Source organism: Caretta caretta, chromosome 2 (assembly GCF_965140235.1).
Source record: "Caretta caretta isolate rCarCar2 chromosome 2, rCarCar1.hap1, whole genome shotgun sequence".
In the NCBI taxonomy this organism is placed as follows: Eukaryota; Metazoa; Chordata; order Testudines; family Cheloniidae; genus Caretta; species Caretta caretta.
In genome coordinates, this window is record NC_134207.1 from 155,533,664 (window position 1) to 155,558,401 (window position 24,738).

General features: G+C 40.4%; 1 protein-coding gene across 1 annotated transcript in view; it reads left to right on the forward strand.

The window, feature by feature from the left end:
- ERP44 (endoplasmic reticulum protein 44) overlaps positions 1 to 21,451 on the forward strand; it is a 132,401-nt gene extending 110,950 nt beyond the window's left edge. Inside the window, exons 8-12 of the mRNA XM_048839428.2 lie at positions 505 to 621; positions 5,849 to 5,960; positions 6,462 to 6,603; positions 10,033 to 10,135; positions 20,856 to 21,451. Of these exons, the coding sequence (XP_048695385.1) occupies positions 505 to 621; positions 5,849 to 5,960; positions 6,462 to 6,603; positions 10,033 to 10,135; positions 20,856 to 20,957 (576 nt within the window). The 3' untranslated portion in view covers positions 20,958 to 21,451. The remainder of the gene's footprint in view (positions 1 to 504; positions 622 to 5,848; positions 5,961 to 6,461; positions 6,604 to 10,032; positions 10,136 to 20,855) is intronic.
- The last annotated feature ends 3,287 nt before the right edge of the window (positions 21,452 to 24,738 follow it).

Here is a 24,738-nt window from a genome sequence, read left to right on the forward strand (position 1 = left end):
TCTCTGGCAATATAAGTTTAATCAGCCCTGAGATTCCAGTTTCTCTCCATCCTGTTAATTTTTTCAGTGTTTTTGTAAGCACCATTTTTAAGAAACCTAACTTCTGTGTGCAGCTGAAATCTTGAAGTCCTTCATAGACCAAGTTATTATTGATCAGCAACCCTACAAAATTCTAAAATAAATCTTAATTAATTTATTCTAATCCTCCCATTTTAACAGATGCAAAATTGTATCAGATTTTTATTTTTAACATTAACTTGTAAAGTGGAGTTGGTTGTATAAACTATTGTATATATCTATTTGTTTAATGTTCTTTAAAGCCATAGTTTGGGAATTGCATATGTAATACATTTGTCTGAACACAACTCCTCATTGCAGTCCTGTCCCACAACTATATATGCACTCCACCACTATTTCCATGTCATGTACTTGGTCTCCCTTTAGGTAATATAGTATTTACTTATTTTCAAATAAGAATAATCAAAATGTTTTTTTTAAAAACAGGAAAATGCTCCAGATATGGTATACTTAGGTTCTATGACCAATTTTGATTTGACTTATGCATGGACACAAGATAAATGTGTGCCTCTTGTTCGTGAAATTACATTTGAAAATGGAGAGGTAAGGATTGCTTTTTTTCTTCCACCTTTCTGCTTTTTTCATTTAACCATCAATCTGCTCTTTCAAAAATAAACTCACTCTCTCTAGAACTCAGTTACACCCTGTCAGTCACCTTCCCTGCATTTATTTTACCTTTTGTATAAAATAGTTGCACTTCAGTTTACTGTTTACTTTGTTTCTCAGCTCTTAGTGAATGGTGAATTGGAGGGAGGTTAGTGGATAATTAATATACTAGTTGAGTATAGGAGATTATAGATGAGGATATGTGGATCATTTTGGAAGTATCAGAAGATCTGTGATTTGGGTATATAGGTGTAGGTATAGTGCTGTGACCTTGGTGTATCACTTAACTTTTCTGTGCTTCTGTTTACCCATCTTAAATAGGTACAAGACCTTTTGCATAGAGATTTTGAGGTGCTGTAAAATCCTTATGTGAAAGGCATTGTATGTATGCATAGTATTCATGATTATTATACTGTGAGCTTGAAATACCTACTAGCCAGGGTGAAAAATGCAGTGAGCATGGTACCACAAGTAATGTAAAGGAATAAAACTGTAGTACGATGAAGTGAGCTGTAGCTCACGAAAGCTTATGCTCAAATAAATTGGTTAGTCTCTAAGGTGCCACAAGTACTCCTTTTCTTTTTGCGAATACAGACTAACACGGCTGTTACTCTGAAACCTGTAGTACGCTGTCGTTCGTTATAAAATGTTGTCAATCATCTTTCTATTTAATACATTATTTAAAATATAACTTAATAGGAAACAAATTTACTGAATATATTTGCCAGCCTCCACAAGCATTAATCTAATATGTATTTGCTGAATAGTATTTGACAAGCTATAGAGTTGGCTGAATGCCACAAAAATATTAAATTATTCTATAAATACCTGTAAAATTTATTAATATTTGCTGAGCCTTATTCAACCAACACTGCTTGCTACGTCTGTCTTGCTTTTGGGTGACCTTCCTTCCCTTTCTGTTTTCCACCACGTTTCTTCCTTTAATAAATCAAGATGTATCTTTCCCTGGATTGTTCTTAGTATTCATTTCTCATCTCCTCTCTGTTCCCTTTACAATGTGTTCTTTTTTCCTTCCTTCATTGTATTCTCTGCCTCCTTATGTTTTCTCTCCTTTCTGTATTCCCACCCCGAAATTATAATTTACGTGTAAATATGTAAACATACAAACTAAACTAAAATAATATATTGAACTCGCTAATTAGTTACACTCAGCACATTTAGACTACAGCACCTGTTAAAACCTGCAATGCAGTTCTAACATATTGCCGTGTGTTAGCCACACGATGATGTATAAACTGAAGAATCATCATGTATTTTCTTTTGTGGGGCATTTTAGCTTTCTCCACTACCTGGGATATCCTGTGCAGTTTTGACTGTGCTCAAATTATTCTGTTAGTTTCCATAACAGGGGGGAGAAGACAGAGAAAAAAATATTTTGTGTGATAGACCATGCTAAGTGTAATCTTTTAATCAGCATTTAGACTTTTCAGCAGAAACTTCTGTTAAACACAATTTTTAATTCTTCATTTGCATTTCACGTGCAAAAGATGCCAGGTATTTAGCATTTTTAGAACTGCATGATGGATTTTTAGTGTACTTTTCCCACAGTGAAATCAGATTCTGAGCCCTAGAAACCAAGGTTCATCATTGTAAGTTTGTATCAAGTTTCTGTCCCAATTTTTCTAGTTGCTCTTGTGAATCTCCACTCCAGTTTACTTAGGCAGATACTTACAATCCCAGGTCATTCCAAATTGACATTTTGCTTAGCAACATTTGTTTAAAAACTCAGTGCTGCCAGTAGCCAAACTATTTCAAACATGCCAGAATTTTGATGCTTCTGCCTGCTTGTAATTTTATAGTAGTTAGACATTTAGTATATAATGACTAATATTTTTAAAACAGAAGTATGAAGCATTGTCGTCAATGTTTTAAGCTGTATTTCTTTGACTTGCCAGTATGTGTTATAAAATATGATGTAAATAAAAGAGAGTTCAACATTAAAACATTAGAAATTAATTTTAAATTGAACTCAGTCTTGGTAAATTAATTTCTCTGGTTTGCATAGTTTTTAATATCAGATTAGTTATGTGTGCATACTGGCCACACAATTGGGAATTCAGAGCAGGGTGATTCATTGTGACATTAGACAACATAGAGTGGTTGAACTTCTTCAAGAAGTTTCTTCCATTTTGAAGCTCTCTGCCAGTCTGAGAGATTCTCTGTTCTTAAAATGGAGAAATACCACGGGATCCAGTAATATCTCTCAAAATAGAAGAAAATAAGTGTGATCACAGGTTAATCAATCTGTTGAGAAAGCAGTTAAATTTGTAAAGTACAAACACTTTGAAGTCAGAGGAAACCATGTGATATAACATGCTGAACGGCGGGTTCAGATTTTATTCTGGAAAAGATTAATGGTTCTGTGAAGACCTACAGAAAAGCTGTGGGAGGTTATGCCTTGGGAGAAACATCTTGCAGTGCACTCCGTGCAAAACAAAGAGCAGTTGCAGGAGAGAAGTCCAGAAAGTGAGACAAGCAGCTGTTCCATTCGCTGATCATCCAGACCTGGTAGAGAATTAGACTGGAAAGGCAAACCAAATAATACCTGTGTTGGACTGCATTTAATAAATCCCACAGACAACACTCCAGTCCTGGATGTTAGCCTTGAAATAGAAATGATATGGGGGAGCAGAAAAGTGCTGCCAGACTGGAACCAATGACTTGTGTGTAGGAGGCCTAACTCAGTATGTACACACTAGTGGTACTGAGCATTTAGTTCAGAGTCTGAAGAATACTGCAGTAACTTGTTCATTTGTTAGGCAACACGTGCTGGCCTTTGGCAGAGAAGACATGATCCTTGAGGACAGGTCAGCAGGAAGACCAAAGGAATCTCTTTGATGAAGGTGTCCTTAGATTTCACTTTTTTCTAGACAAGCAAGGAAGTCAACATAGCTAATGATTAGAGATGGTCAAAATAACTGGGGTGGAGGGTTAGGAATTGGGACTCCCACTCCCCACTGTTCATAAATATTTAAAATGCTTTCAGACTTTCTAGCCAACTCTGTTGACAGCCCGCCATTTGGGGGAAATAACTTTACGAATATGACCTTGGTTGTATATGGAATATATATATTATTAAAAGGATAGAATGGGTGGACAGTGTAGCAGATGCTTTTCCCCTCCCAGGAGGGGAAGGTGACATTTCAGTCTAAATATCCAAGGGCTCTACTTCGTACTTCAATTCTAGAAAAAGGGGTCAAAGCTAGAGATGAAATGGTACGACGAACACCACAGCACAAGCAGATACTTTTCCTTGTTAGCTCCTATGAAGGGTGGCAGAGGGCCCAGCCCATCTCCACGTGGGTAGAACTGACTAGGAACAAAAATGTTTAAATATGGAGATTATTTTGGTGGGGGAGAGAAAGTAGTAGACGTAGTAAAAATGGTTGGAACAGGAGTTACATGAAGTACAAATGGATTTTTCAGAAAGTTTTTAAAAATTCCTGTAAAAGACCAACCTTGGTCTTACTCCAACACTGCTTCTTGAATGTTCAGGTGACAACCAGCTAGCTCACCCTGGAAAAAAAAAAGTTCAGACAAATCCTTCCAGTTACTTGTAGGGTAAAGCATTTACCACAGCATCTCTCTGCATGTAAAAATATGTCCCAAGAGATTTAGATTTGGTGGTAGAATGGACAAAATATTCTCTATATCTGAGGAAAGCAGAGAATATGAACTAGGAGTACATGTTAGAAAAAGGATTTATCTCAAAGTTAATTGAGTTCAGGCACACCATTTTTAAAAAAGCAACCTCCAGAGACAAGGACCTGTCCCTTTTTTAGGAACTAAAGCCTGTCTGTCATTGGACAGTGCTGAACAACAAGAGTCTATTTTAAAGGGGGGGAAATCAACTGAGAGTCTAGTAGGAGTATTAGAATGATTAGCCACCAAGAAACTTCTATGATGGAAGGAGTGGTATTTGGTTGTAGGCAATATAGCATTATTACATGTAACACATCATGGTATTCTGTGTTTAATAGGAGAGGGATCTTTGGAAACCATAGGTGCAGCACTTAGAAAATAGCAATGAATTTGCAACATGAAACACTATAAATAAAGTCTGGTTTTTGGATTGCATGCTGTACGCAGAACCAATGCATTGCAGGAAGGTAACTGCCCTTCTCTATAAGGCTAACTAGTGACATTGTGCTTTGCTGAAAGACTACTAAGGGGAGATACAGCAGTTTACATATAACTATAAAGATAGGATGGGATGAATATCAGGAAATATTACCTAACAGGGAGATCTATAAATCTATAGAATAGTCAGATTTATATCTATACATCTGTGTAATACCCAGAGGAAACAGTGGAAGCATCATTGCCTAAGTCATTTAATGATGGGCAAAGCACTGGACAATGTACCCTAGGGTAGTCGTACAAAATGTACATGAAAATGTAATCACGTAGGCACAAAATGAGCTCTCCCACCCGTACAAAACAGCAATCATGAAAAAAAAAAAATATGCAGGGATGGGGGGAAAAATCAAAGGAAGGATAAACTGGGTAAGTCTTGCATTATACCCTCAAGTTAGCTGAAATCGTGCTCTGGTAAACTGAAGGAGTAAATTCGTAAGTTTATGCCCTCTACTAAGACAGCCTGAACACCAAGTGTAGAGAGATTCACCCTGGAAATAAAGAGCAAGCCCCTCCAAGAAGGTCTGAACTGTTGTGATGGGGTATAGGTAAAGTTTCAGATAAGCGAATCCCAAGTTATTTAGGATTTTAAAGATCATCAATAGATTGAAATAAATCTGAAAGTTGACTACTAGTCAATTTAGATACTGAAGAACAGAATGGTTGGTATCGGCCTGGAAGGAGATATGGGATTGTGTGGGTTTTTTGTTTTCCAAGGTTGAGGCTGTAGTTACTTTATTTTTAAATAAGTCTGATGGCAACAACTTCAGGCATGCCATCGTAAGTCTTTTGTACCTGGTTCTAAACTGTACTGCAGTTTAGTTAAATCTCTTATTTATTCTTTTGTATGATATCTCCTGCCTCATTATTGACTATCCTATTCTATCAACTGGCTGTAAAGTTGTGGTCCTACCTAACTAGAAATATCACTAGAATTGCATAAAATGGATGTTGTGTATTGGAAGAAATCAGGTGTGTTTCTCATTTGGTATCTTTCTTTCTGCAGGAATTGACAGAAGAAGGCCTTCCTTTTCTTATACTTTTCCACATGAAAGATGATTTGGAGAGTTTAGAAAAATTCCAGCAGGAAGTGGCACGACAATTAATAAGTGAAAAAGGTCACTAATTATTATTGCCTTACCCTGTCACTTTGTAGGCATACTAACATTTTTTTATTCAGCCAAATGCTAAAAAATGCATAAATAGTTAGAGCAGCACTCTAATTTTAAAGCTCTTTAGGGCAAGGGATCATGTTTACTTCTATAGTGCTTAGCACAAAGAGGCCCTGAACCTATTGGCTCCTCTGGGCACTACTGAAATATAAACTATTTATTATAAACAGTTACTTCAGAAATGCTTATTTTATATATGGGAATTCATACAGTTGAATTTTTATGACCTATAAACTTAAATTTTCTAATCTATATTGTAACCAAAACAATTTCTCAGAACATTTTTATTGTTTTATTGTGTTTGCTTGTTTACATTCATTCCTTCATCCGTATTTGTTACTGTAATGTACATAATACCTCAGATTTTATTAATAAATTTACCAAGGCCTTAATATTTTCACATTCAAATATCTAATGTAAATTTTGGTCTGTATTCTCATTTTTAAGGTACAATAAACTTTCTGCATGCTGACTGTGATAAGTTCAGACACCCACTCCTTCATATTCAGAAGACTCCAGCAGACTGTCCTGTTATTGCTATTGACAGTTTTAGGCACATGTATGTCTTTCCAGACTTCAGTGACTTAGCGTAAGTAAACCCTTCCTTTCTTTTGAAAATCGTGTCTTCTTGTGGCAAGACAAAGAAATACATTTGTTTAAACACTGTAACCAACATTATATGACTGAAAGTAGGTAAAATATTTTATTAGCTGAGGTTGGGGGCGTAGGATCCAGGATCAGATCTCCAGCGGATGTAAATGATTGCACTACATTAACTTTAAAGGATCTATGCTGATGCACATTTAGCTGAGAATCTGACCCCAAGTTTTAAATGCTGCTGCAAGTTCTAGTTGCTCAATTAGCCTTCATATTTCTTAGCACCGTGGTACCTCTACTGCCAACATAGAAACGTCAGTTTACTTTGGAAAGTTTTTGAGCAGTGAATAAAATAGTTGACTGATATATTATGCAATTAATGTGTATAAAATATTCCGTGGTAAGAATCCTCCAATCTGTCACCATCTATTTTTCTCTACTGCAACGTTGACATTCGTGAGCTAGTCATGGATCATTGGAGGAGAAGCTCCTTTTACATAAGTGCCCACCAGATATTCTGCCTTCAGAGTCAGTGGAATATGGCTGATTTGTTGGGATAATAACTGCCTAAAATGTATAAAATAGATGGAGTATCAATTTAATCCCTGGTCTTCAGTTTTTTCTAAATACAGTGGTATTTCTAACTAGGTGGTTTGGGACCTACTTGAGAGACCATGTCTCTCTCTCTCTCACGCTGCCACAACGGTGGCAAGCAAAGATGCTTGCGCTAGATCCTCCTCAGTTGAATAGAGAGAGGTGACTGGCACTAGAGCATCATCTCTGAGGGACCCACTGTCAAGCCTTTCTTGTAGCCAACTGGGTGAAGGGATTGGGCCCTATCTGGGCTGATTGTTTATGACGAGTGGAAGTTTGATGGTGAAAATCCTGGTTGTGTTGGGGAAGATTTGACTGGAAATTTTCTGGGGGACTTGCTGCTTTTTGTTCTTGTTGGATTTTTGCTTTTGGTAACATCCAGGTTGCCCAGAGTACCAGTTTGGGTACCTCTTTATAAGTTATAAATTACAATAAATAAATAAATCAACATGAAATGTATGAAAGCAGAATAGTTTTTCCTGTGCTATGCCACACCCGTCTACCTTGCCCTCTCTATCACTGTGAGCTTTTGCACATAATGTTGGCAAAAGCTGCTGAAGGGCCTCTCTTCATCAACAACCCTGCATAGTGAGTGAGCAAACTGTGTGTAACTTGTATCCCTGAACTGCTGTCACAAAACTGTACTTTTTCGCTAATCACTGTCAGCTTTATCCATGTACCTGTTTAGCTTCCTATTTGTTATCTGAAGAGCTGATTTTTATATTGTTTAGAGCAGCATAGAGTATACAGTCAGTGCTTAATGAACAGGAAATAATTTACACCCCAAACTTATTCAACACCCACTCCACATGTATCTAAATAAAAGTAAGGTGTTCACCACAGGACCCTTTGTCTTGCCCAGACAAGGTTTCTGTTACTCCATAGATCCAAAATGAAAAGTTGTATGAAGGCTCTCCAGCTACCAGATGTGTAATACTGAATGAAACACTTCTACAAACTCTTCTAAAGGGAACTGATGTTTGATGATAAAGTGACTGTCAACACTGAGTTGGTTTCCTAGAGTTTTGGCACCAGAGGGCAGGCCCTCAGCTGATGTAAGTTGTCATAACTCTATTGGCTTCAGTAGAACTATGACAATTTAAACCAAAGGATTTGTACTGATATCTTTAATGTCAGAGACAACAGGAAGAACAGTGAGGATATGATTTTATCTTCTGTTTGTATTTAATCTGGCCAAAAAATCCAGCTCTCTTTGAGAGTTGTATTCAATGTAACATGTAAATGGAAATATGTTGCCAAGTGTGGTGATTGGATAATCATGGTTTGATTTTACTAAAGTGCATGCACACAGCTGCACAACTAATTTGGATGTGCAGTTGCTATGTTGATGCAAATTATGTATTTATGCATCCAAATGATGTGAATTGAGTAAGCAGTCACTGTAATACTGTGTTCATACACTTGCTTGAGTCCCATTGTACCTATTCAAGCTTTAATATCCCCTGCAAGCCTTCTTGAAAAGATTATGCTATGTGTCAGTTCTGGTGCTCGACAAATGTAACCCAAATTTTAAAAGCAAAGCGCAAAATTTATAAACATGGCAATTGCCCCAAGTCTGAAGTTACTAGGACCAAATGTGAATGGAATCTGTTAGCAATGATGACCACAGACACTGTGGCTAGCAAGAAACCATTGTATCATGCACAATCCTTGGTATAAACATTGCAATCAGGCTTCCTGACTTCTCAGTGTCTTATTCTGGAGCCCTACCACACAGTGTTGCAACAGAGTTTGGCAGAAATCTGGTGATCATTGCCAGCTTCTTATTCAAATTCTAGCAGGCTTATTCTTAAAATGTTATCTGCCTATAATATAATACAAGCCTTAGTGTATTTTGATTAATAGTAAAATCCTAAAACTGTTTTTGTTACATTTACTGTTGCACTCTTATGAATATTTTGTGCAAAGTAGCATGTTCACCGCGCACACAATTGGTTTTTAACAAAACACTTTGCAAGCAATTTGCATTAGAGTAATAATAGTTTAAATTTAATCATAGCTATAATAGCTTATGTACATAATTATCAGTTATAGCTGTCATGTGGATTTGTAGTTCCCTTCAAAAAATTATAAGGTATTTTTTGTCTTTTCAAAAACACCTCTGCTTCATAGTCTGTATCTGACTAGTAACAGCTACGGCTTGAGTCAAAAAGCAGTAAGGGTAATGCATTTGTCAGATATAAATGAGAGAAATTGGCAGGTTCATAGACAGTCCCATAGGATCAAGCTGAACTTCGGAGACATCTAGATATGGCAGAAGTGACCTTGTGAACAGTTCATGGTTTTTAAATAAAAGGTAAAATCTTAAAGCATCTCAGTAATTTGCAAAGCCCAGCTATTCTGTTGGACAGGGTCTGATTTTAGAGAGGAACTGCTCCAAGGGCAAAATGGAAAACTGCCCTTGCCTTTATAGTAATGCCCTTTGGCCATCCAGCCACATCAAATTCTGCTGTCAGGTTTGGAATCAGAGTGGAACCTGCTGTTCTCGTCTGCAGCATGCGTAGTGTGGAGTTGAATTGAGCATACAATGAGGTTATTGGCTAGGACAACGCTGTGGGAATTATTGAAGGGAAGAAATACTTGCTGTGCACTCAGGAGATAGCAAAGAAGAAGAAAAAACCTGGTGTGGTAGTTTAACACAAATGTACCATCCATTTAGCTTTCTACCATAAATTAATCACTTAAAGTGAACATACTGTATCTGATGCACAGGAGAAAATTGGGCTACTCTAAACAATCTACTTTATTTTTCAGTTTGATTGTGTGCTTATCTATCATATGTTTACTGGGCGGGATTTTGTTTCAGAATTCCAGGTAAACTCAAGCAATTTGTACAAGATTTGCACTCCGGAAAATTGCACAGAGAATTTCATCATGGCCCAGATCCAACTGATGTAGCACCTGGTCAGGTAAGACTTACAGAAATGAAAGCATTTGTATATGGCTGTTTGGGCAAACCATTTATTCTTTTTCATCATGAAAACAGTGCTTTTACATTACATTGTGTAAGATTGTGTGTAAGAAATCTGTTTATGGAAAATATAGTATGTAGCCATATTTACCTAGCAATATTTTAAAACACTACAAGCCAGCACTGATAAATCTCAGAACGTACTTAAAGTGAGAAAAATCCCACATTTTTGTGTTCTAACTGAACAAGAAAAAAATTTGAAATGTTTATTTCTTCGTATGGAAACCCTTCTGAATGGAACTGGCATTGTTTTGCTAGTGTGATGTAATCTGTTCATTTTAACAATTCAGTGATTGAAAATAGTATGGCTTAAATAAAACCAATTGTTTATGAACTCTTTTACCAATATTACATGAAGTTGTATGGAATCCATTTTTACTTTGTCTGAATTCCATGTGTACTTTCTTTTAGAGTAGTGATAATATAATTTAGGGCTGTCAAACAATTAAAAAAATAATTCCAATTAATCGTGAGATTAAAAAAATAGTGATCGCTATTTTAATCTCACCGTTAAACAATTATAGAATATCAGTTTAAATGTATTATAAATTTTTCTACATTTTCAAATATAATGATTTCAGTTACAACACAGAATGCAAAGTGTACAGTGCTCACTTTACATTGTTATTTTTTATTACAAATATTTGCACTGTAAAAAAGATTTTTAAAAATAGTATTTTTCAGTTCACCTCTTACAAGTACTATAGTGCAATCTCTTTGTCGTGCAATTTATAAATGTAGATTTTTTTTTTCACCACAAAGCTGCACTCAAAAACAAAACAATGTATAACTTTAGAGCCTACAAATCGAAGACTGAAGGGGCATATGAATGTTTAGCATAACATAAATACCTTTCGGTGCTGGCTACAACAGTGCCACGCGAATGCTTGTTCTCACTTTCAGGTGACATTGTAAACAAGAAGTGGGCAGCATTATCTCCCGTAAATGTAAACACACTTGTTTGTCTGAGTTATTGGCTGAACGAGAAGCAGGACTGAGTGGACTTGTATGAGGTGAATTGAATTCAGCAAAGCACTCAGTTTTGCAAGTAGATATCACAGATCAGATTGTTGTATTGAACACTGAAGCCAGGCTTTCCAGTGATGTACTCATCAGCTCAGAACTCAAGAGGAGACCTTAAAGGAAAATCTGGGCCCTGTTATGTAGAAGTTCAGTTTAGATAGTCAAAATGGTTCCTTCTGGTAGTGTCAAGGGATAGCTGTGCTACTGAAGATGCCATATTTCAGATGGAGTAAAATAGAGGTCCTGGCCACTTGTCATTAGATACCATGGTACTTTCTGAAAGTTGGGTTGATGGTCCTGCTTCCCTGAACAAAATGTAACACAAGTACAGTAAGTGCTTCTGCCAGGTGCAATATAATTTGAAAAGGGGTCTTCATTGTATCTCTGTGGCAATCCAGGGATGTTCATTCTAGGCATCTTTTGGCTGGCTTTTGCTTTCAGTTGATTTTGGGAGCCACATTAGAAGATATATTTGTTCAGAGTCATTGGATGGAAGTCCATTTTAATAAAGTTCAGTTCAATACATCGTTTAGACATTACTTCCCACAAGAATGTGTTTGGTATAGGTGTCTGGCATCAATCATTTTTGTGTTCATTATTGGAAATATATATATATTTGGAGGGAAATATCTAACTCCATAGATTCTCGCATTTTAAGGCCAGAAGGAACCATTTTGACTATCTAAACTGAACTCTGTACATAACACAGGCCATGGAATTTCACGAAGTGATTACTGCATCCAGCCCCATACTTGTGGTTACCTAGAGCATGTCTTTCAGAAAGACCCATGTTTTTGGTTGAGGTCTGTTAATTTGGCTTAACTACATTGCTCAGATGTGTGAAAAAACCACACCCCTGAACAGCATAGTCAAGACGACCTAGCCCCCAGCGTAGACAGTGCTAGGTCAACGGAAGAATTCTTCTGTCAGCCTAGCTACTACCTCTCAGGAAGATGGTATCTACTTCAATAGGAGAACCCCTCCCATCAGCATAGGTAGTGTCTACACTGCAGCAATGCAGCTGTGTCGCTGTAGCATTTCAAATGTAAATAAGCCCTGCGACTCTTAATGCTAGAGAATTTACCACATCCCTTGGTGAGCTGTTCCAATTGTTTATTCCCCTCGCTATTTAAGGGCTTGTCTACACTTGAAAATTAATTTATATTTAAGGTAGGATGTGAATTTAAAGCACAATAGCTTTGAAAATAGAATAAGCTAACCCAGAACAAGGCACTCTTTTTCAAAAGAAGTGTGTCCCCATGTGGAGTTATTCCAGAATAACTCAATGTGTAGACAAACCCTGGAGAAAAAAAAAGGACTTCAAGTGGTTGCACATGTCCATTCCACTTCAGGTGTGTGTTTGCTCAGTGCACTAGCATTAGAGATTTTTCACTCAGCAATTCCCGTCAAGATAGCACATGTGCCCTCTGCTTACTTATGCTGCTGTGGGATGGTATAAAGGGAAGAGCTGCCTCCAACCCCCTTCAGTTCCATCTTACCGCCTGTGACTGTTGTAAGAGCATTCTACCTTGCTACTGCAAGTGTTTTCCTCTTTCTCAGTATTTTTAATGGATGTAGTGGGTACTTGTCAATAGCTGACAGTATACAGTCTTAGTGTAGGCGTTTTTTTCTACTAATAGGTTTCCTTTTTTACTACCGTACGTTATCGTTCCTTTCGGTTTTGGGTACCGGTGCCAGAGCTTGCTTTGTTCCCCGGGTTTCAAACTTTACAGTGCATCCAAGAAGACAGTTCTGGTCAACAGCCTGCACTGTAGGTGCCTGAACTACCCTAGAAAAAGGTCACATCAGAGGAAGATGCCAAATCTACAGGGACTTAGCCCAGAAGTAAAAAAGACAGGGAAGTACCTTCTTATGGAGGCAGCCCTATGCCCACCCTCAAAGCCTTCCCCTTTGGGGCAGGCACTGTGCAACTCTGCTTTAGTCAGGAGTGTTCCCCCTTTCCAGGCAGAGTCTGTGCCAATCTCCTTCTCTGGTACTGAAGAAGCAGCATCAGAGGACAGCAACCAGAGAGCCATTGTCCAGGAAATCAAGGTCCCTGGCACTGAACTCCAGCAGTCAAGTTGGGAAGGAGAATGGAGTGCACATAGTGCTGAGGCACTCTGTGGTACAGATACAACCTCCAAGAGAGGTCATCGACTTCAGCGCCGCTAATGGGGCCATTGAGATCGACCGCTAAGCGAGCACCATCCTGTTAAGCAGTGCTGTCATCTTTGGCTCAGCAGTAGCAGCAACAGAATCTTCTGGTGCTGTCATCACTTGAGGCATATACCCGCTGAGAGCTAGCATCACTGGCAGACCAAGAGACATCTCTCCCGGTACTGACGGACACTCTCATGGATTTGCTGGCTACCAGAGTTCCATGTCCAGTACCCTTGCTACCTCCAGACAATCTGGTTCCCACTCGAGAGGCAAGCCAGCTTATGATTTCCCTGATGCCATCCTCTCTGGACTACCGTCACTACTCCCTGGCACAAGAAACACTGCACCTACCTGATTGGACGGCTAAAGTTCATCGTGCAAGGGAGAAGTTGGATCTTGTGTGTCGCAGCCACATCACGTAAGCCATTGCGCTCCTTCAAGAGACTTTAACCTCTGGTATCTAGTGGAGCCTCCCCGTTAGTCAGCTAGTAGCCATGGTTGGGAAGAAGTTGAGCTCCAGTGCCATATTGATGGCCGTGCTGGAACCCATGTGGGTTTCCTCCTGCCTCCAAACCCTCTCCGCACCCTCCGCCCTCAATGTCCTCCAATAGATGTTGTGATCCTGCATGGCTAAAACTGCAAGAAGCTGCTCCCAGTGCCAGGCCCTGTACCGAACATGAGCAGTCTGCCTCAGTGAATCCCCCCTTTGGAGGAAATGGGGGAAGCTCCACCTCATCCGGTCTTGGGTTCCTCCTCCTCATCGCCCAACGAGGTGGTTATGTCTTATGTTTCTTCACGTCCCCGGGATGATTATGGAGCCCACCAGAACCCTTTAAAGCGGGTGGCTTCCTCCCTAGATATCCAGGTGGAAGTAGTTCAGGAGCCACACACAGATTGGTTCATACCTTGAGATCTGTGGGGCCTTCTCAAATGACAATCCCCGTAAATGAGGTTATTTTGGAGCCCAAAAAAGTATTATGGTAAACACCATCTTCACTGCCTCCTACAGCAAAAAGGTCTAAGTGGGGTATTATGTCCCCTTAAAGGGGGTTGAACATTTTTACACCTCGTGTGATGGCCTTCAGTCAAGGGGAATGTTGCCTAGTGGTCAGGGCATAGGCCCTTTGACATGCGGGGTTGGGATTTGGTGGGGTAGCCTGGGCTAGAGCCAGATATACCAAATTTATATCTGCAGATATAAATCGGATATCCAAGGAGCTGTAGGGCTCTGTCAGGAATGGCTGGGGCGAAAGCAGCCACACGTCAGGCCGCTGCTCACAGGAGCCAGTGCCCTGCACAGGCAGCTCCTCCAGCATGGCTGTACCGCCCCCAGCCTGCCCACTGGGGCAGGCATCAGGCTTAGCAGCAGCTGTCCCTGATCACGCTAGTCCAGGAGCATGCAAGCCGCTGAGCCTGAGCTCCTGACACCCAGGAGCACTTTAAAGCTGCCCTCCCTGGGCCACTTCCTAGCACCCCACTATTGTCCAAAGTTCGCAGTCTGTAACAAGACACTGTGAAGGGGATCAGGTCTCTGCCTGGCACCACTTCACAGCTGGACATGGCATGGCAGCTCTCTCCCTCTTGGGGCAGCAGCTGCATCCTCTCATGCCTGGGGCCTCCAGCCAGGCCAGTTCTAAGTCTCTCCCCTTCAGGGACAGTCCCTAAACAAAACACGGGAATCAACACGGATAAACTGGGTTAGTAGATGAGGGGAGAAATGTCTCCCTCTGAGGGTCTATCAGAAGCAGGTCCTCCTTCTCTCAGGGAGGGAACTTCAAGCAGTTGCTGAGAAAGAGATCCTGCCTTCCTTCAACCCTTCCCTCAGGAGCTGCAAGGTAATGGTCGTTTTTCTTCCCTGCCCTGCCCATAAGTGAGCTGTTCTGCTTCCTTTTAACGCCTCCTCCAGTCTGTGCATCTGTTGTAGGTATGGCGGGCAGGGCTGGCTGAGCCCAGAGCAGCCTTAAAGTGTGGGGTTTGTATACCTCAACACACCTTCCCATCACCAGGGTCTTTTGGTCTCAGCTGCTAACAAAAGCAAACACCACAGACAGTGGGTATCTATCCCAAAATCAAAAGATGCAAGGACGCTCAATCTTTTGGCAGGAAAGCTTATTCAACAGCTGAACTAAAACTCCAGATTTCTAATTAGCAAGCGTTGCTGGGACATTACAATTTCTGCCACCCGGCAATGTTTTAATGTTTGCAGAGAAGTTACCAGAGGAAGCCAGGCAAGAGCTTCTGGCAGTAGAGGACAAAGGAAAGTTGGTAGCCGGGACCTTGCTTCATGCTGCATTGGATGCTGATGATTCTGCTGCCAGAGCCATGGTACTGGCCATTACAATGCACAGATGTTCATGGCTCCAGTCATCGGGTCCTCCTCAGTAGGTCCAACAGACCATTCAGGATCTCCCTTTTGAGGGACTGAGGTTTTTTTCATAGCAGGCTGATGACAAGCTTCATAACCTTAAAGACTCTCGGACTATATTCAAGTCTTTGAGTATTTACGCTCCCCTCCCAAAGAAGCAGCAGTGGTAGCCGCAGCAGTATCACCATTTTTATTCTGGTATGTCTCGGCACCAGAACCAATCTAGCAGGAAAGAGAAAAGTTACAGGAGGAGACCACCTCTTCCTTTCTTTTCAGCCATGGTGAGATCATCATCCAGACAGCCTTGAAACACCAAGCAGTCAGTTTGACATTCTTGTGGAGAGTAGCTTACCAGTTTGTAGTATCAGGGTATGTCTATACTACCCGCCAGATCGGTGGGCAGCGATCGATCCAGCGGGGGTCAATTTATCACATCTAGACTAGACTCGATAAATCGACCCCGGAGCGCTCTCCCGTTGACTCCTGTACTCCACTGCCACGAGAGGTGCAGGCGGAGTCGACGGGGGAGCGGCAGCAGTCAACTCACAGCAGCGAAGACGCTGTGGTGAGTAGGTCTAAGTACGTCGACTTCAGCTACGTTATTCACATAAGTGAAGTTGCGTAACTTAGATCGATTCCCCACCCACCCACCCACCCACGTGTAGACCTGGCCTCAGTTTCTCCTGCCCCTGTTTTTTCCAACATGGTATCCCACTTCCTAAGTGCCTGAAGCCATGTCACTAATTGCTTACTTCTCTCCAGTCCATAGTCACTTAAGTTTTTGAAGGGTCTGAACCATCTATACCCCCAAGTAGAGGATCCTATTCCCCCTTAAACTTAGACCTGGTATTAGTAAAGCTAAGGGGACAGCCCTTTAAACCGCTGGCTACCTGTTTGTTGCTGCATTTTTCAATGAGGGTCACCTTTTTGGTGGCTATTACCTCAGCAAGGAGAGTAGGAGAATTGAGAGTCTGGGTATTTGACCCACCAAAAACAAACATCTACAAGGACAAGGTATACCTATGCCTTCATCCAAAATTTCAAAGTGGTTTCTCACTTCCACATCAGTCAGGCACTTTACTTGCAAACTTTCTTCCTTTCCTAAGTCTCATGCTTATAAGGATGAGGAGTGAGACTCCACACATTTGGATGTTAGGAGAGCATTAGTGTTTTACTTGGGCAGGACTAAACTGTTTAGGTTATCCTCACAACTGTTCATGGTGGTTGTGGACAGAATGATGGGCCTTCCGGTCTCATGTCAACAAATCTCGTTGTGTATTCTTCTGTATATGTTTGTGCTACAACATGGCCAATATAATCCACCACACAGGGTGCTAGCATGTTCAATGAGATCACATGCAGCCTTTCTCGCTCAAGTGCCTATTCTGGATATTTGTTGAGCTGCAGCTTGGTCATTGGTACATACCTTTGCATCTCATTAGGCCATCTCTCAACAGTCTAGCGATGATGCCAGATTTGGATGCATAGTCCTTCCATCATTATTCAGGCAGACTTTGATCCCACCTCAGGATTGAACTGCTTTGTGGGTCACCTGAAGTGGAACTGACGTGTGCAACACACCTCAAAGAGCAATAGTTACAGAACAGATTAGTAAGCATTTTTTTCCAGTTTGAAATTTGCTGATTTCAAATTCCAGCCACTGGATTTTGTTATGCTTTTAGGTGCTAGCTCAATGAGCCATCTAGTATCTCTCATCTTCTGACACTAAAATTTATAGCCACCTAATTTAGACACACATCTGGCCTCTTATTGTTGTCATATCTGAGCACCTTCCTAGCACACAATATCTGTCTGCGGTTAATAAAGCAAAACTCTTTTTAAAAAGAAAAAAAAAAAGATATGCCTCCTCACTAAAAGATGCTGGTGTCATTTTCTGCCTCTTATGTTTTTATTCATTGTGGAAATCTGAAGTCTTTTAATGCCATTTCCATGCTGGTGAATTTATTTTGAGATTATGTCTGAAGTTTATTCTTGACAGTTTACCACTACTTTTATCCTCAAATCATGTTACAACACATGGTTTTCCCACTGTATTGAAGGCAGTGGACCTTAAAGTGCCTCATGCAGAACTGTAAGGACTTCTGGTAAAGAATCTGCATCTTTTACCATGGTGACTTATGAGAGAAGGCATCTAAAACATATTCTTAATACTGCACAAATGCTCCAGTACATAGTCTGGGGTCTGAAATTCCAGCTTTCAGTGGGATTACAAGCATTTCTAGGTTTCAAGTTATTTGGCTCTCCAAGAGAAACGCTGTTTAATAGCTGCACATTTGCCCTGAATATGCTGTGATTTTTTTTTTTTTTTTAACTACTAAGGCAGGGATCTTGAGAGGAAATTTTGATTGATGAATTGCTCATTATAGTCTGTACTTCCTGTTTGGAAGGTTTGGATTAATGACTATTACAGCATTAAAGCAAGTTTAGTAATCAGTAAATGAGACCTATTGCTCTTTCACTCCCCAGTTCTATGCCCTGTAGTTGCTTGCCATCAGTATTTTGATTACAATGGAAGAATCTGTACTCAAAAAGTCAAATGTGAAAGTATCTAGATGAAAGGGTTGGTGCTAAAACTGTTACCGAGCTATGATGTATGCAGATTCAAGGCACAATCCTGTATTTTATCATAAAATACAAATCCAGCCCATGTATATTTGTATATAAACCAACTACATGTAGCTGGTTTTAAGGTATTTGCTTATACACAAGTCAGTCCACCTGGGACACCCAAGTCCCCAGGCAGGAGAAGAAAATTGTAGCAAGTTCCACCTGGCTTGCTGTGTAGCTCTGCACTGTATATGGAGAAACTGCCTGAGGGTTTGGCATGCCAGATGGGGCTTGCTTCTGCAGCTCCCCAGCCGCCTCTGCAACTTACCAGGTGCTACCTGCTCTACTCTTGTATGAACCTACAGAGATTTACAGAGATTAATCTACAGAGATTAATCACTAGTTACAGACAGGTAGATCTCAATGAGAGGACAGATATATATATATAATACACACACACACAAATACTTATGTGCAGAAAATATGTTTTGCATAAATCATCACAGTGCAATGTTGTTATTGGGAAATCAAGTCTCAAAAGTTAGTTTCTCCTGAAAACGTAACTAGGTCATGCTGTCACTCCAATATGTTCCCCCACAAAATGAGTTCATTTGGAAAAAAGGTTATTTGGGTGTGTTTCCAGTCTATGCAATCGCTGAAAACTAAGGAAGCCACCAGTAAAGGCAACATTAATACTCCTGGGGAAATTCTGCACACAGCCAGCCCCGCTGCCTAGAATAGCTGCCTACTTCTCATCTTCCTTCCCCATGCCATCAAAACACATGTATAAGTATGTACATGTGTCCAACTGGCATATATTACATAACTCTTCATACAGCACCATGCTATCATGTGTGTGTATGTGACAAATGCTGCTTATCAGGAGGCGTACATTTGTCTTTCTCCATGTACAGGTGGCCTTTGAATTATCCATATAATTTGTGTTGTATACATTTTTAATAAAAACCTTTTGCAGTTGTTTGAAATTTGTCAATGACAGTCTGACTTCATAGAATCATAGAATATCAGAGTTGGAAGGGACCTCAGGAGGTCATCTAGTCCAACCCCCTGCTCAAAGCAGGACCAATTCCCAATTTTTGGCCCAGATCCCTAAATGGCCCCCTCAAGGATTGAACTCACAACCCTGGGTTTAACAGGCCAATGCTCAAACCACTGAGCTATCCTTACTGGCAGACAGAAGAGTCTCCAATGGATTTGGCGCAGCTGGTAGTTAAAAATCTTTTTAGGAGTAAGGGTCACTTTTGCCATTATTTGTCATAACTGAAAACTTACACGGCAGCAGGTAGCCAACACATAGACTCTTCTCCATAAGCAACTACACTTGTTTTGTGGCAAAACAGGTGGGTGTAGGTGTAGATTCTGGTGAAGAATGTTTTATTGATCAGAGAAGTGCAGCTGGAGATAAAATTTTGTCCATCTCTGTGTTTCTCTGACACGGCTCTGAGGACCATCCTCCTCACTCAACTCAATTAAACATTAAAAAAAAAATTCCTAGGAAATTAATATGCAGACAGCTTTGTTCAGAACTTTGCTTTTGTGTCAGGATTACTCTGTGTGTGAGACACAGCTAAGAAATCAAAAGTTAAGCCACCTACCAGTACATACTTTCTGCTCCTACTCAGAGCTACACACGTCCCGATTACTACAATTACTGTACATGTACACATCCTTAACTCTGTCCCCCTCTGGATGCCAGCCTTGTCACCTCCTTTACCAGACTCCCCCTTCCCAACACACCAATGTCCAGATCTAAATGTTCTTATCTTAATCATGTGCTTCACAGACCTGACTATGGAGCAACGTATCTTCAGGTATCTTCCGCCCCATTTTACAGACAAGGTAACTGAAGATCTGAGCATGCACAGTACTTGGCACCTCTGGGAATAGAACATGGGTCACCAATATGATGGAGTCAAGTCTCACTCACTTAGCCACACCACCTCCAGACGAGGCCAAATCTATGTGTAAAATGGGACTGTTGCAACTAAACCACATCTGCAGAGTACTGAGAAACAAATTAATTACATGATCACATGCTGTTTGCTTTACAGGATGGTCTTGTGGTTAAGGTATTTGTCTCCTACTTCCCCATAGGAAAAGAACCATACTGTTCAGTAATGCACATGTATGTTGAAGTTTGAGGTCAGACTTAAGGTTTTGCATTTAGTGTGCAATGAGGAATGTGGTGTAAGTATTGTTACTGTACACACTGGAGGTGATTGGGTCTTAGGAGGATCAAAATCTGTCTAGGCTGATGTGTGGTGGTTAAGATGTGTTAAAGGAGGAAATGTTAACTGGGTATTTCCTTGATGTTAAGGGTCTTTGTGGATGGCCTTTCCACTTTAAGCAACCTGAAGTGTTTGTTTTAAACCAGGTTATTTCTCTGAGTATATAAAAGAAATTCATTCCATCCAGTTCAAGAAACTTAGTGTTCTGTTTGTTTTTAGTCTCATTTCTCATAAGCAATAATCTTAAAGAGTATCTTTACTTAATGAAAACATACTTCTGTGTTCTTTTTCAGCCAATTCAAGATTTAGCAAGCAGCCCACCAGAGAGTTCGTTCCAGAAACTAGCACCCAGTGAACATAGGTACACCTTATTGAGAGAAAAAGATGAACTTTAAAAACTTGAAATAATCTTGCAAGCCTTTCAGACAGCAGCATTGACTTCTGTGTGGTTGAAATAGTAACCCTATATTTTCATAATTCTGTGTATTTTTATTTGGGATAAACTGAAAAAATAAGTTTGTTTTTTTTTCTCCCTGGGCTTGTAAATACATTTGTTTGGTGGGTCATTCTGTACAGCGTCTTTTCAAAAGTTATGTTCCTAATGCTAGAGTAAAATATCAGAGACCCATCTAGACTTTTGATCTAACTCTAATCTGTAAAACTTTTATAATCCAAATGAAGGTGGTATTGACAGAGACATGCTGTTAACTTGCACTATCCCATTAAATAGGACTTTTGGGTTGTTTTCTGTGTAATCGGGTAGTACGTGCTTTTATTTCTTCCTCTCCAGGTGAATAGTTATGCTGGTACTTCTTTTTTTGTCACATTCTTCTCATCAAAAGGGCATATTCTGGATACTTGGGGGGGAATAAATTAAAGTTTTACAGAATCTTGTGTGGTATTTTACTGTACATATGAAACTTGCATGAGTAAACAAGCATGACTGTTAAAAGTATCATGTGGGAAAATTAAGATGATTAAGGATATGTCTGTATTGCCTTCTCTCATGATCCTAAGCCCTTAATGCTGTTGCACATAAAAAGCCAAGTTAAAGGAACATATGAAGGTTGCAAAATCAAGCACTCAAAAGTTAAGACAGGCCAGAATTAGGGTTGCCTATGTAGTATGAGAGTCTTGAACAACATAATCTCCCACTATTTTTTTCTACTGAACCCTGCCTCATTTCTTGCACAGGGTGGATGGGGTTCACTTAATGAGCTTCTAGTCAGTATTCTGTTTAATCCCCATTGTCCAATCTGACACCAGGCCTTCCTTACTGCCTACTCTATAATCCCTGTTCTGAAGACAGAATTATAATTTTTCTCAGGGGCTCATCACTGTAGTATCTGAAAGCTTCACAAAGCTTATTTTCACAATATCCACATGGGCTGAAGAGCTATTCTCTCCATGTTCTAGATGGAGAACTGAGACACAGGGGTTAAGGTCAAGGGTCTTATAATTTGGGGTGCCCAATTTGACATACAGCACCTGATTTTTGAGAGACTTGGCATTATGTAGCACTTCATATGTTCAAAGCACAGCTCCCATTGGCTGCAGCTGGTGATGGTGCAGCACTTCTGCAAATCAGACTCCAGCATCTCAAGTCAGGCACCCAGAAAATAAAGCACACACAATTAGTGACCACTTGTGAGAAGTTTATTAAGTGCTTGCCTAGCATCACAATGGAACTCTGGTATGCTCAAGGAGAGAATAGCCAATAGTCTGGGGGTTGGGGCACTCAATCTGAGATGTGGAAGATGAGGGTTCAAATCCCTGCTTTGGAGCAAGACGTGACTCCCAGGTGGGTGACCTAAACACAGGTCCAGTTGCTATGATCAGTGTGTGTCTGGTTTTTCACAAGGGCTACCCTTGCTTAAGTACCTAACTTCAGGAGAGGGTTTGTGGCTGTGAATCCTTAAGAGATAGGTGCATAAGTCCCTTTCTGGATCTTGCTGTATTCCTATAAATGTCCTATAGGCTTAGGTGGTTCCCTCCTCAGCAGGACTTCTATGACCACCTTTCTTGGCTGCCTAACTTGCCCCATACAGTACATAGGGTACTAGGGGCCATAACGTGGGGCTGTGCTTTTCTCTGGGCAGCTGGACACCTAGGAATTAAGTGATGTAATGCCTAAGGTCCCCTCTGAATGTAGCCCTTACTTCCTAATGCTAGTTGACTTATGAGGATTTACTTCTCCCCAAACTCGCTTACCAAGGATGCCCTGCCTAATAAATTTAAACCACTCCTCTTTTTACCACTTTCTCAAAAAACTTTGGAACCTCTGAAGTTACTCTGTTGAGCAGACTCTATATTTCTCCAGTGCACTTCACCAAGCACTACCCCAGCAGCCCTGACCCTAAATTTCCAGGCCCTCTTCTACCTTTCTGTGTGATTAGTACGGATATGCAGCATGAGTGCAAGCCCTTGCCTACCACTGGAAGTTTTGTGAGCCCCTTTCTCCCTTGTAGTGAAGTCACCAAATGCTTCTCCTGGTTGCCACAGCCCTAGCTATCACTACTACTAACTAAATCCTCTATCCCCTGTCTTCTGCTTTGGTATCACCATCTCCTGCAGTGATCGTTTTAGCTTGTGAGGAATAATACAGATGGTCAGAGAGTAGATCCTAGCTGGGGGGAGTCTACCCTCCATTCCCCGTGATCTCAACCCACTCTGAGGACCAGCTGCCACAAACGTGAAGATTGGTTAGCAAATGTCTAAGGTGGCTCTACTCCAAAATGTTCCAGGGTGTTTTCCCTCTATAATGGTTCTGGTGCTGTGTTAGTGGCGGCTGTACCAGGCTATGAGGCACATGAGCTACCTGCACTAAGTATATGCATGTGTCACTTCAGTACATAGCAACCCTGTCGTCCTACATGCTCTGTGCAGTAAACAGAGTAGCCCAAACCATCATGAATCTGTTGGCAATGCTGCTGCTGCGACTTTAGGATTTGGCTAGAAAATGCCAAGCACGTCATAGGTGCTGCCATAAACAAACAAGAAGCAGGAAGCCTGCCTTCAAGAGCTCCTAACCCCAGGGACAGACAGACAGGGTTAAGGAGAAGGGGAAACACCACTTACTGTACACATCAGTTACATGGTCTATAAGCAACATTGCAGATGTTCCTCTTCGGTGGATATTTTAACATGAAAGAGGTGGCTGAGCTCAGGTAACATGCGTGGAAGGCACTACACAGGTGATACTAGGTATGCACACCTCTGAATTTCAACATTAATGTACAGCGTAAATATAGCGCACAGGGTGGTGAGCCTCTATGCAGATGCACAATGTGATGAAAAACTCTTCAAGCACTGTGTCCATCCACCATTACATTTCACTAGTTTAGATATTTTCCCTCGGGGAGGACAATAGCAAATGATACTTTCCTAATTCAACAAAAGCTTATTTTAAATATTAATACATAGAATATTGTTTTAAATTATTAAAATAATTACTTTAAAAAAGTAATAGATTCTTGCTTGCTTACTTATACCTGTCTCTGGAAATTTCTACTACATGCATCCGACGAAGTGGGTATTCACCCACGAAAGCTTATGCTCCAATACGTCTTAGTCAGTCCATAAGGTGGCACAGGACTCTTTGCCGCTTTTTTTGAAAAAAAGTAGTAATCCATTAGATCCCGTAAAGGAAATACAGAATGCCACTCAAATACCTGCTCTTCCCAAAATGAAGGTAAAAACCTTACTTAGTCTGGGGAAAAAGTGCCTGGCTTGTATTCCTGAGGTTTCTTAGTGTCCATGGAAAATTAAATGTTCATTTGGCTACTGCAGGGACCCCCCTTTTTTCCTTCTATGCAAATAAACTTTTTTATTTCTCAAGTTGAGGTTTGTAATCCAATAGTGTTGCAGGTTTAATGGTATACTAAGTTCTGCGTACATACAAAATGTAATGAAAAGAGTTTGTTTACTGCATTTTGCTGCTTCTAAAATATGAATAATTTTGACCTATTACATGGAGTTTGTTTGCAACAGTACAATGAATAGCACGGTGCTATAGCTACAGAGTGGCATGCCACTACCGCACCTTCATCAGATTTTCATCCCATGTAAGACTGTGTGCCGTGGTTCAGTCGTTCACAGAAGGAAAGTAAATGTGTCCAGTGAAAGTCCCACAATCACCAATGGCTTCTAGTTAATTAAAAAAAAAATTGAAAAGTA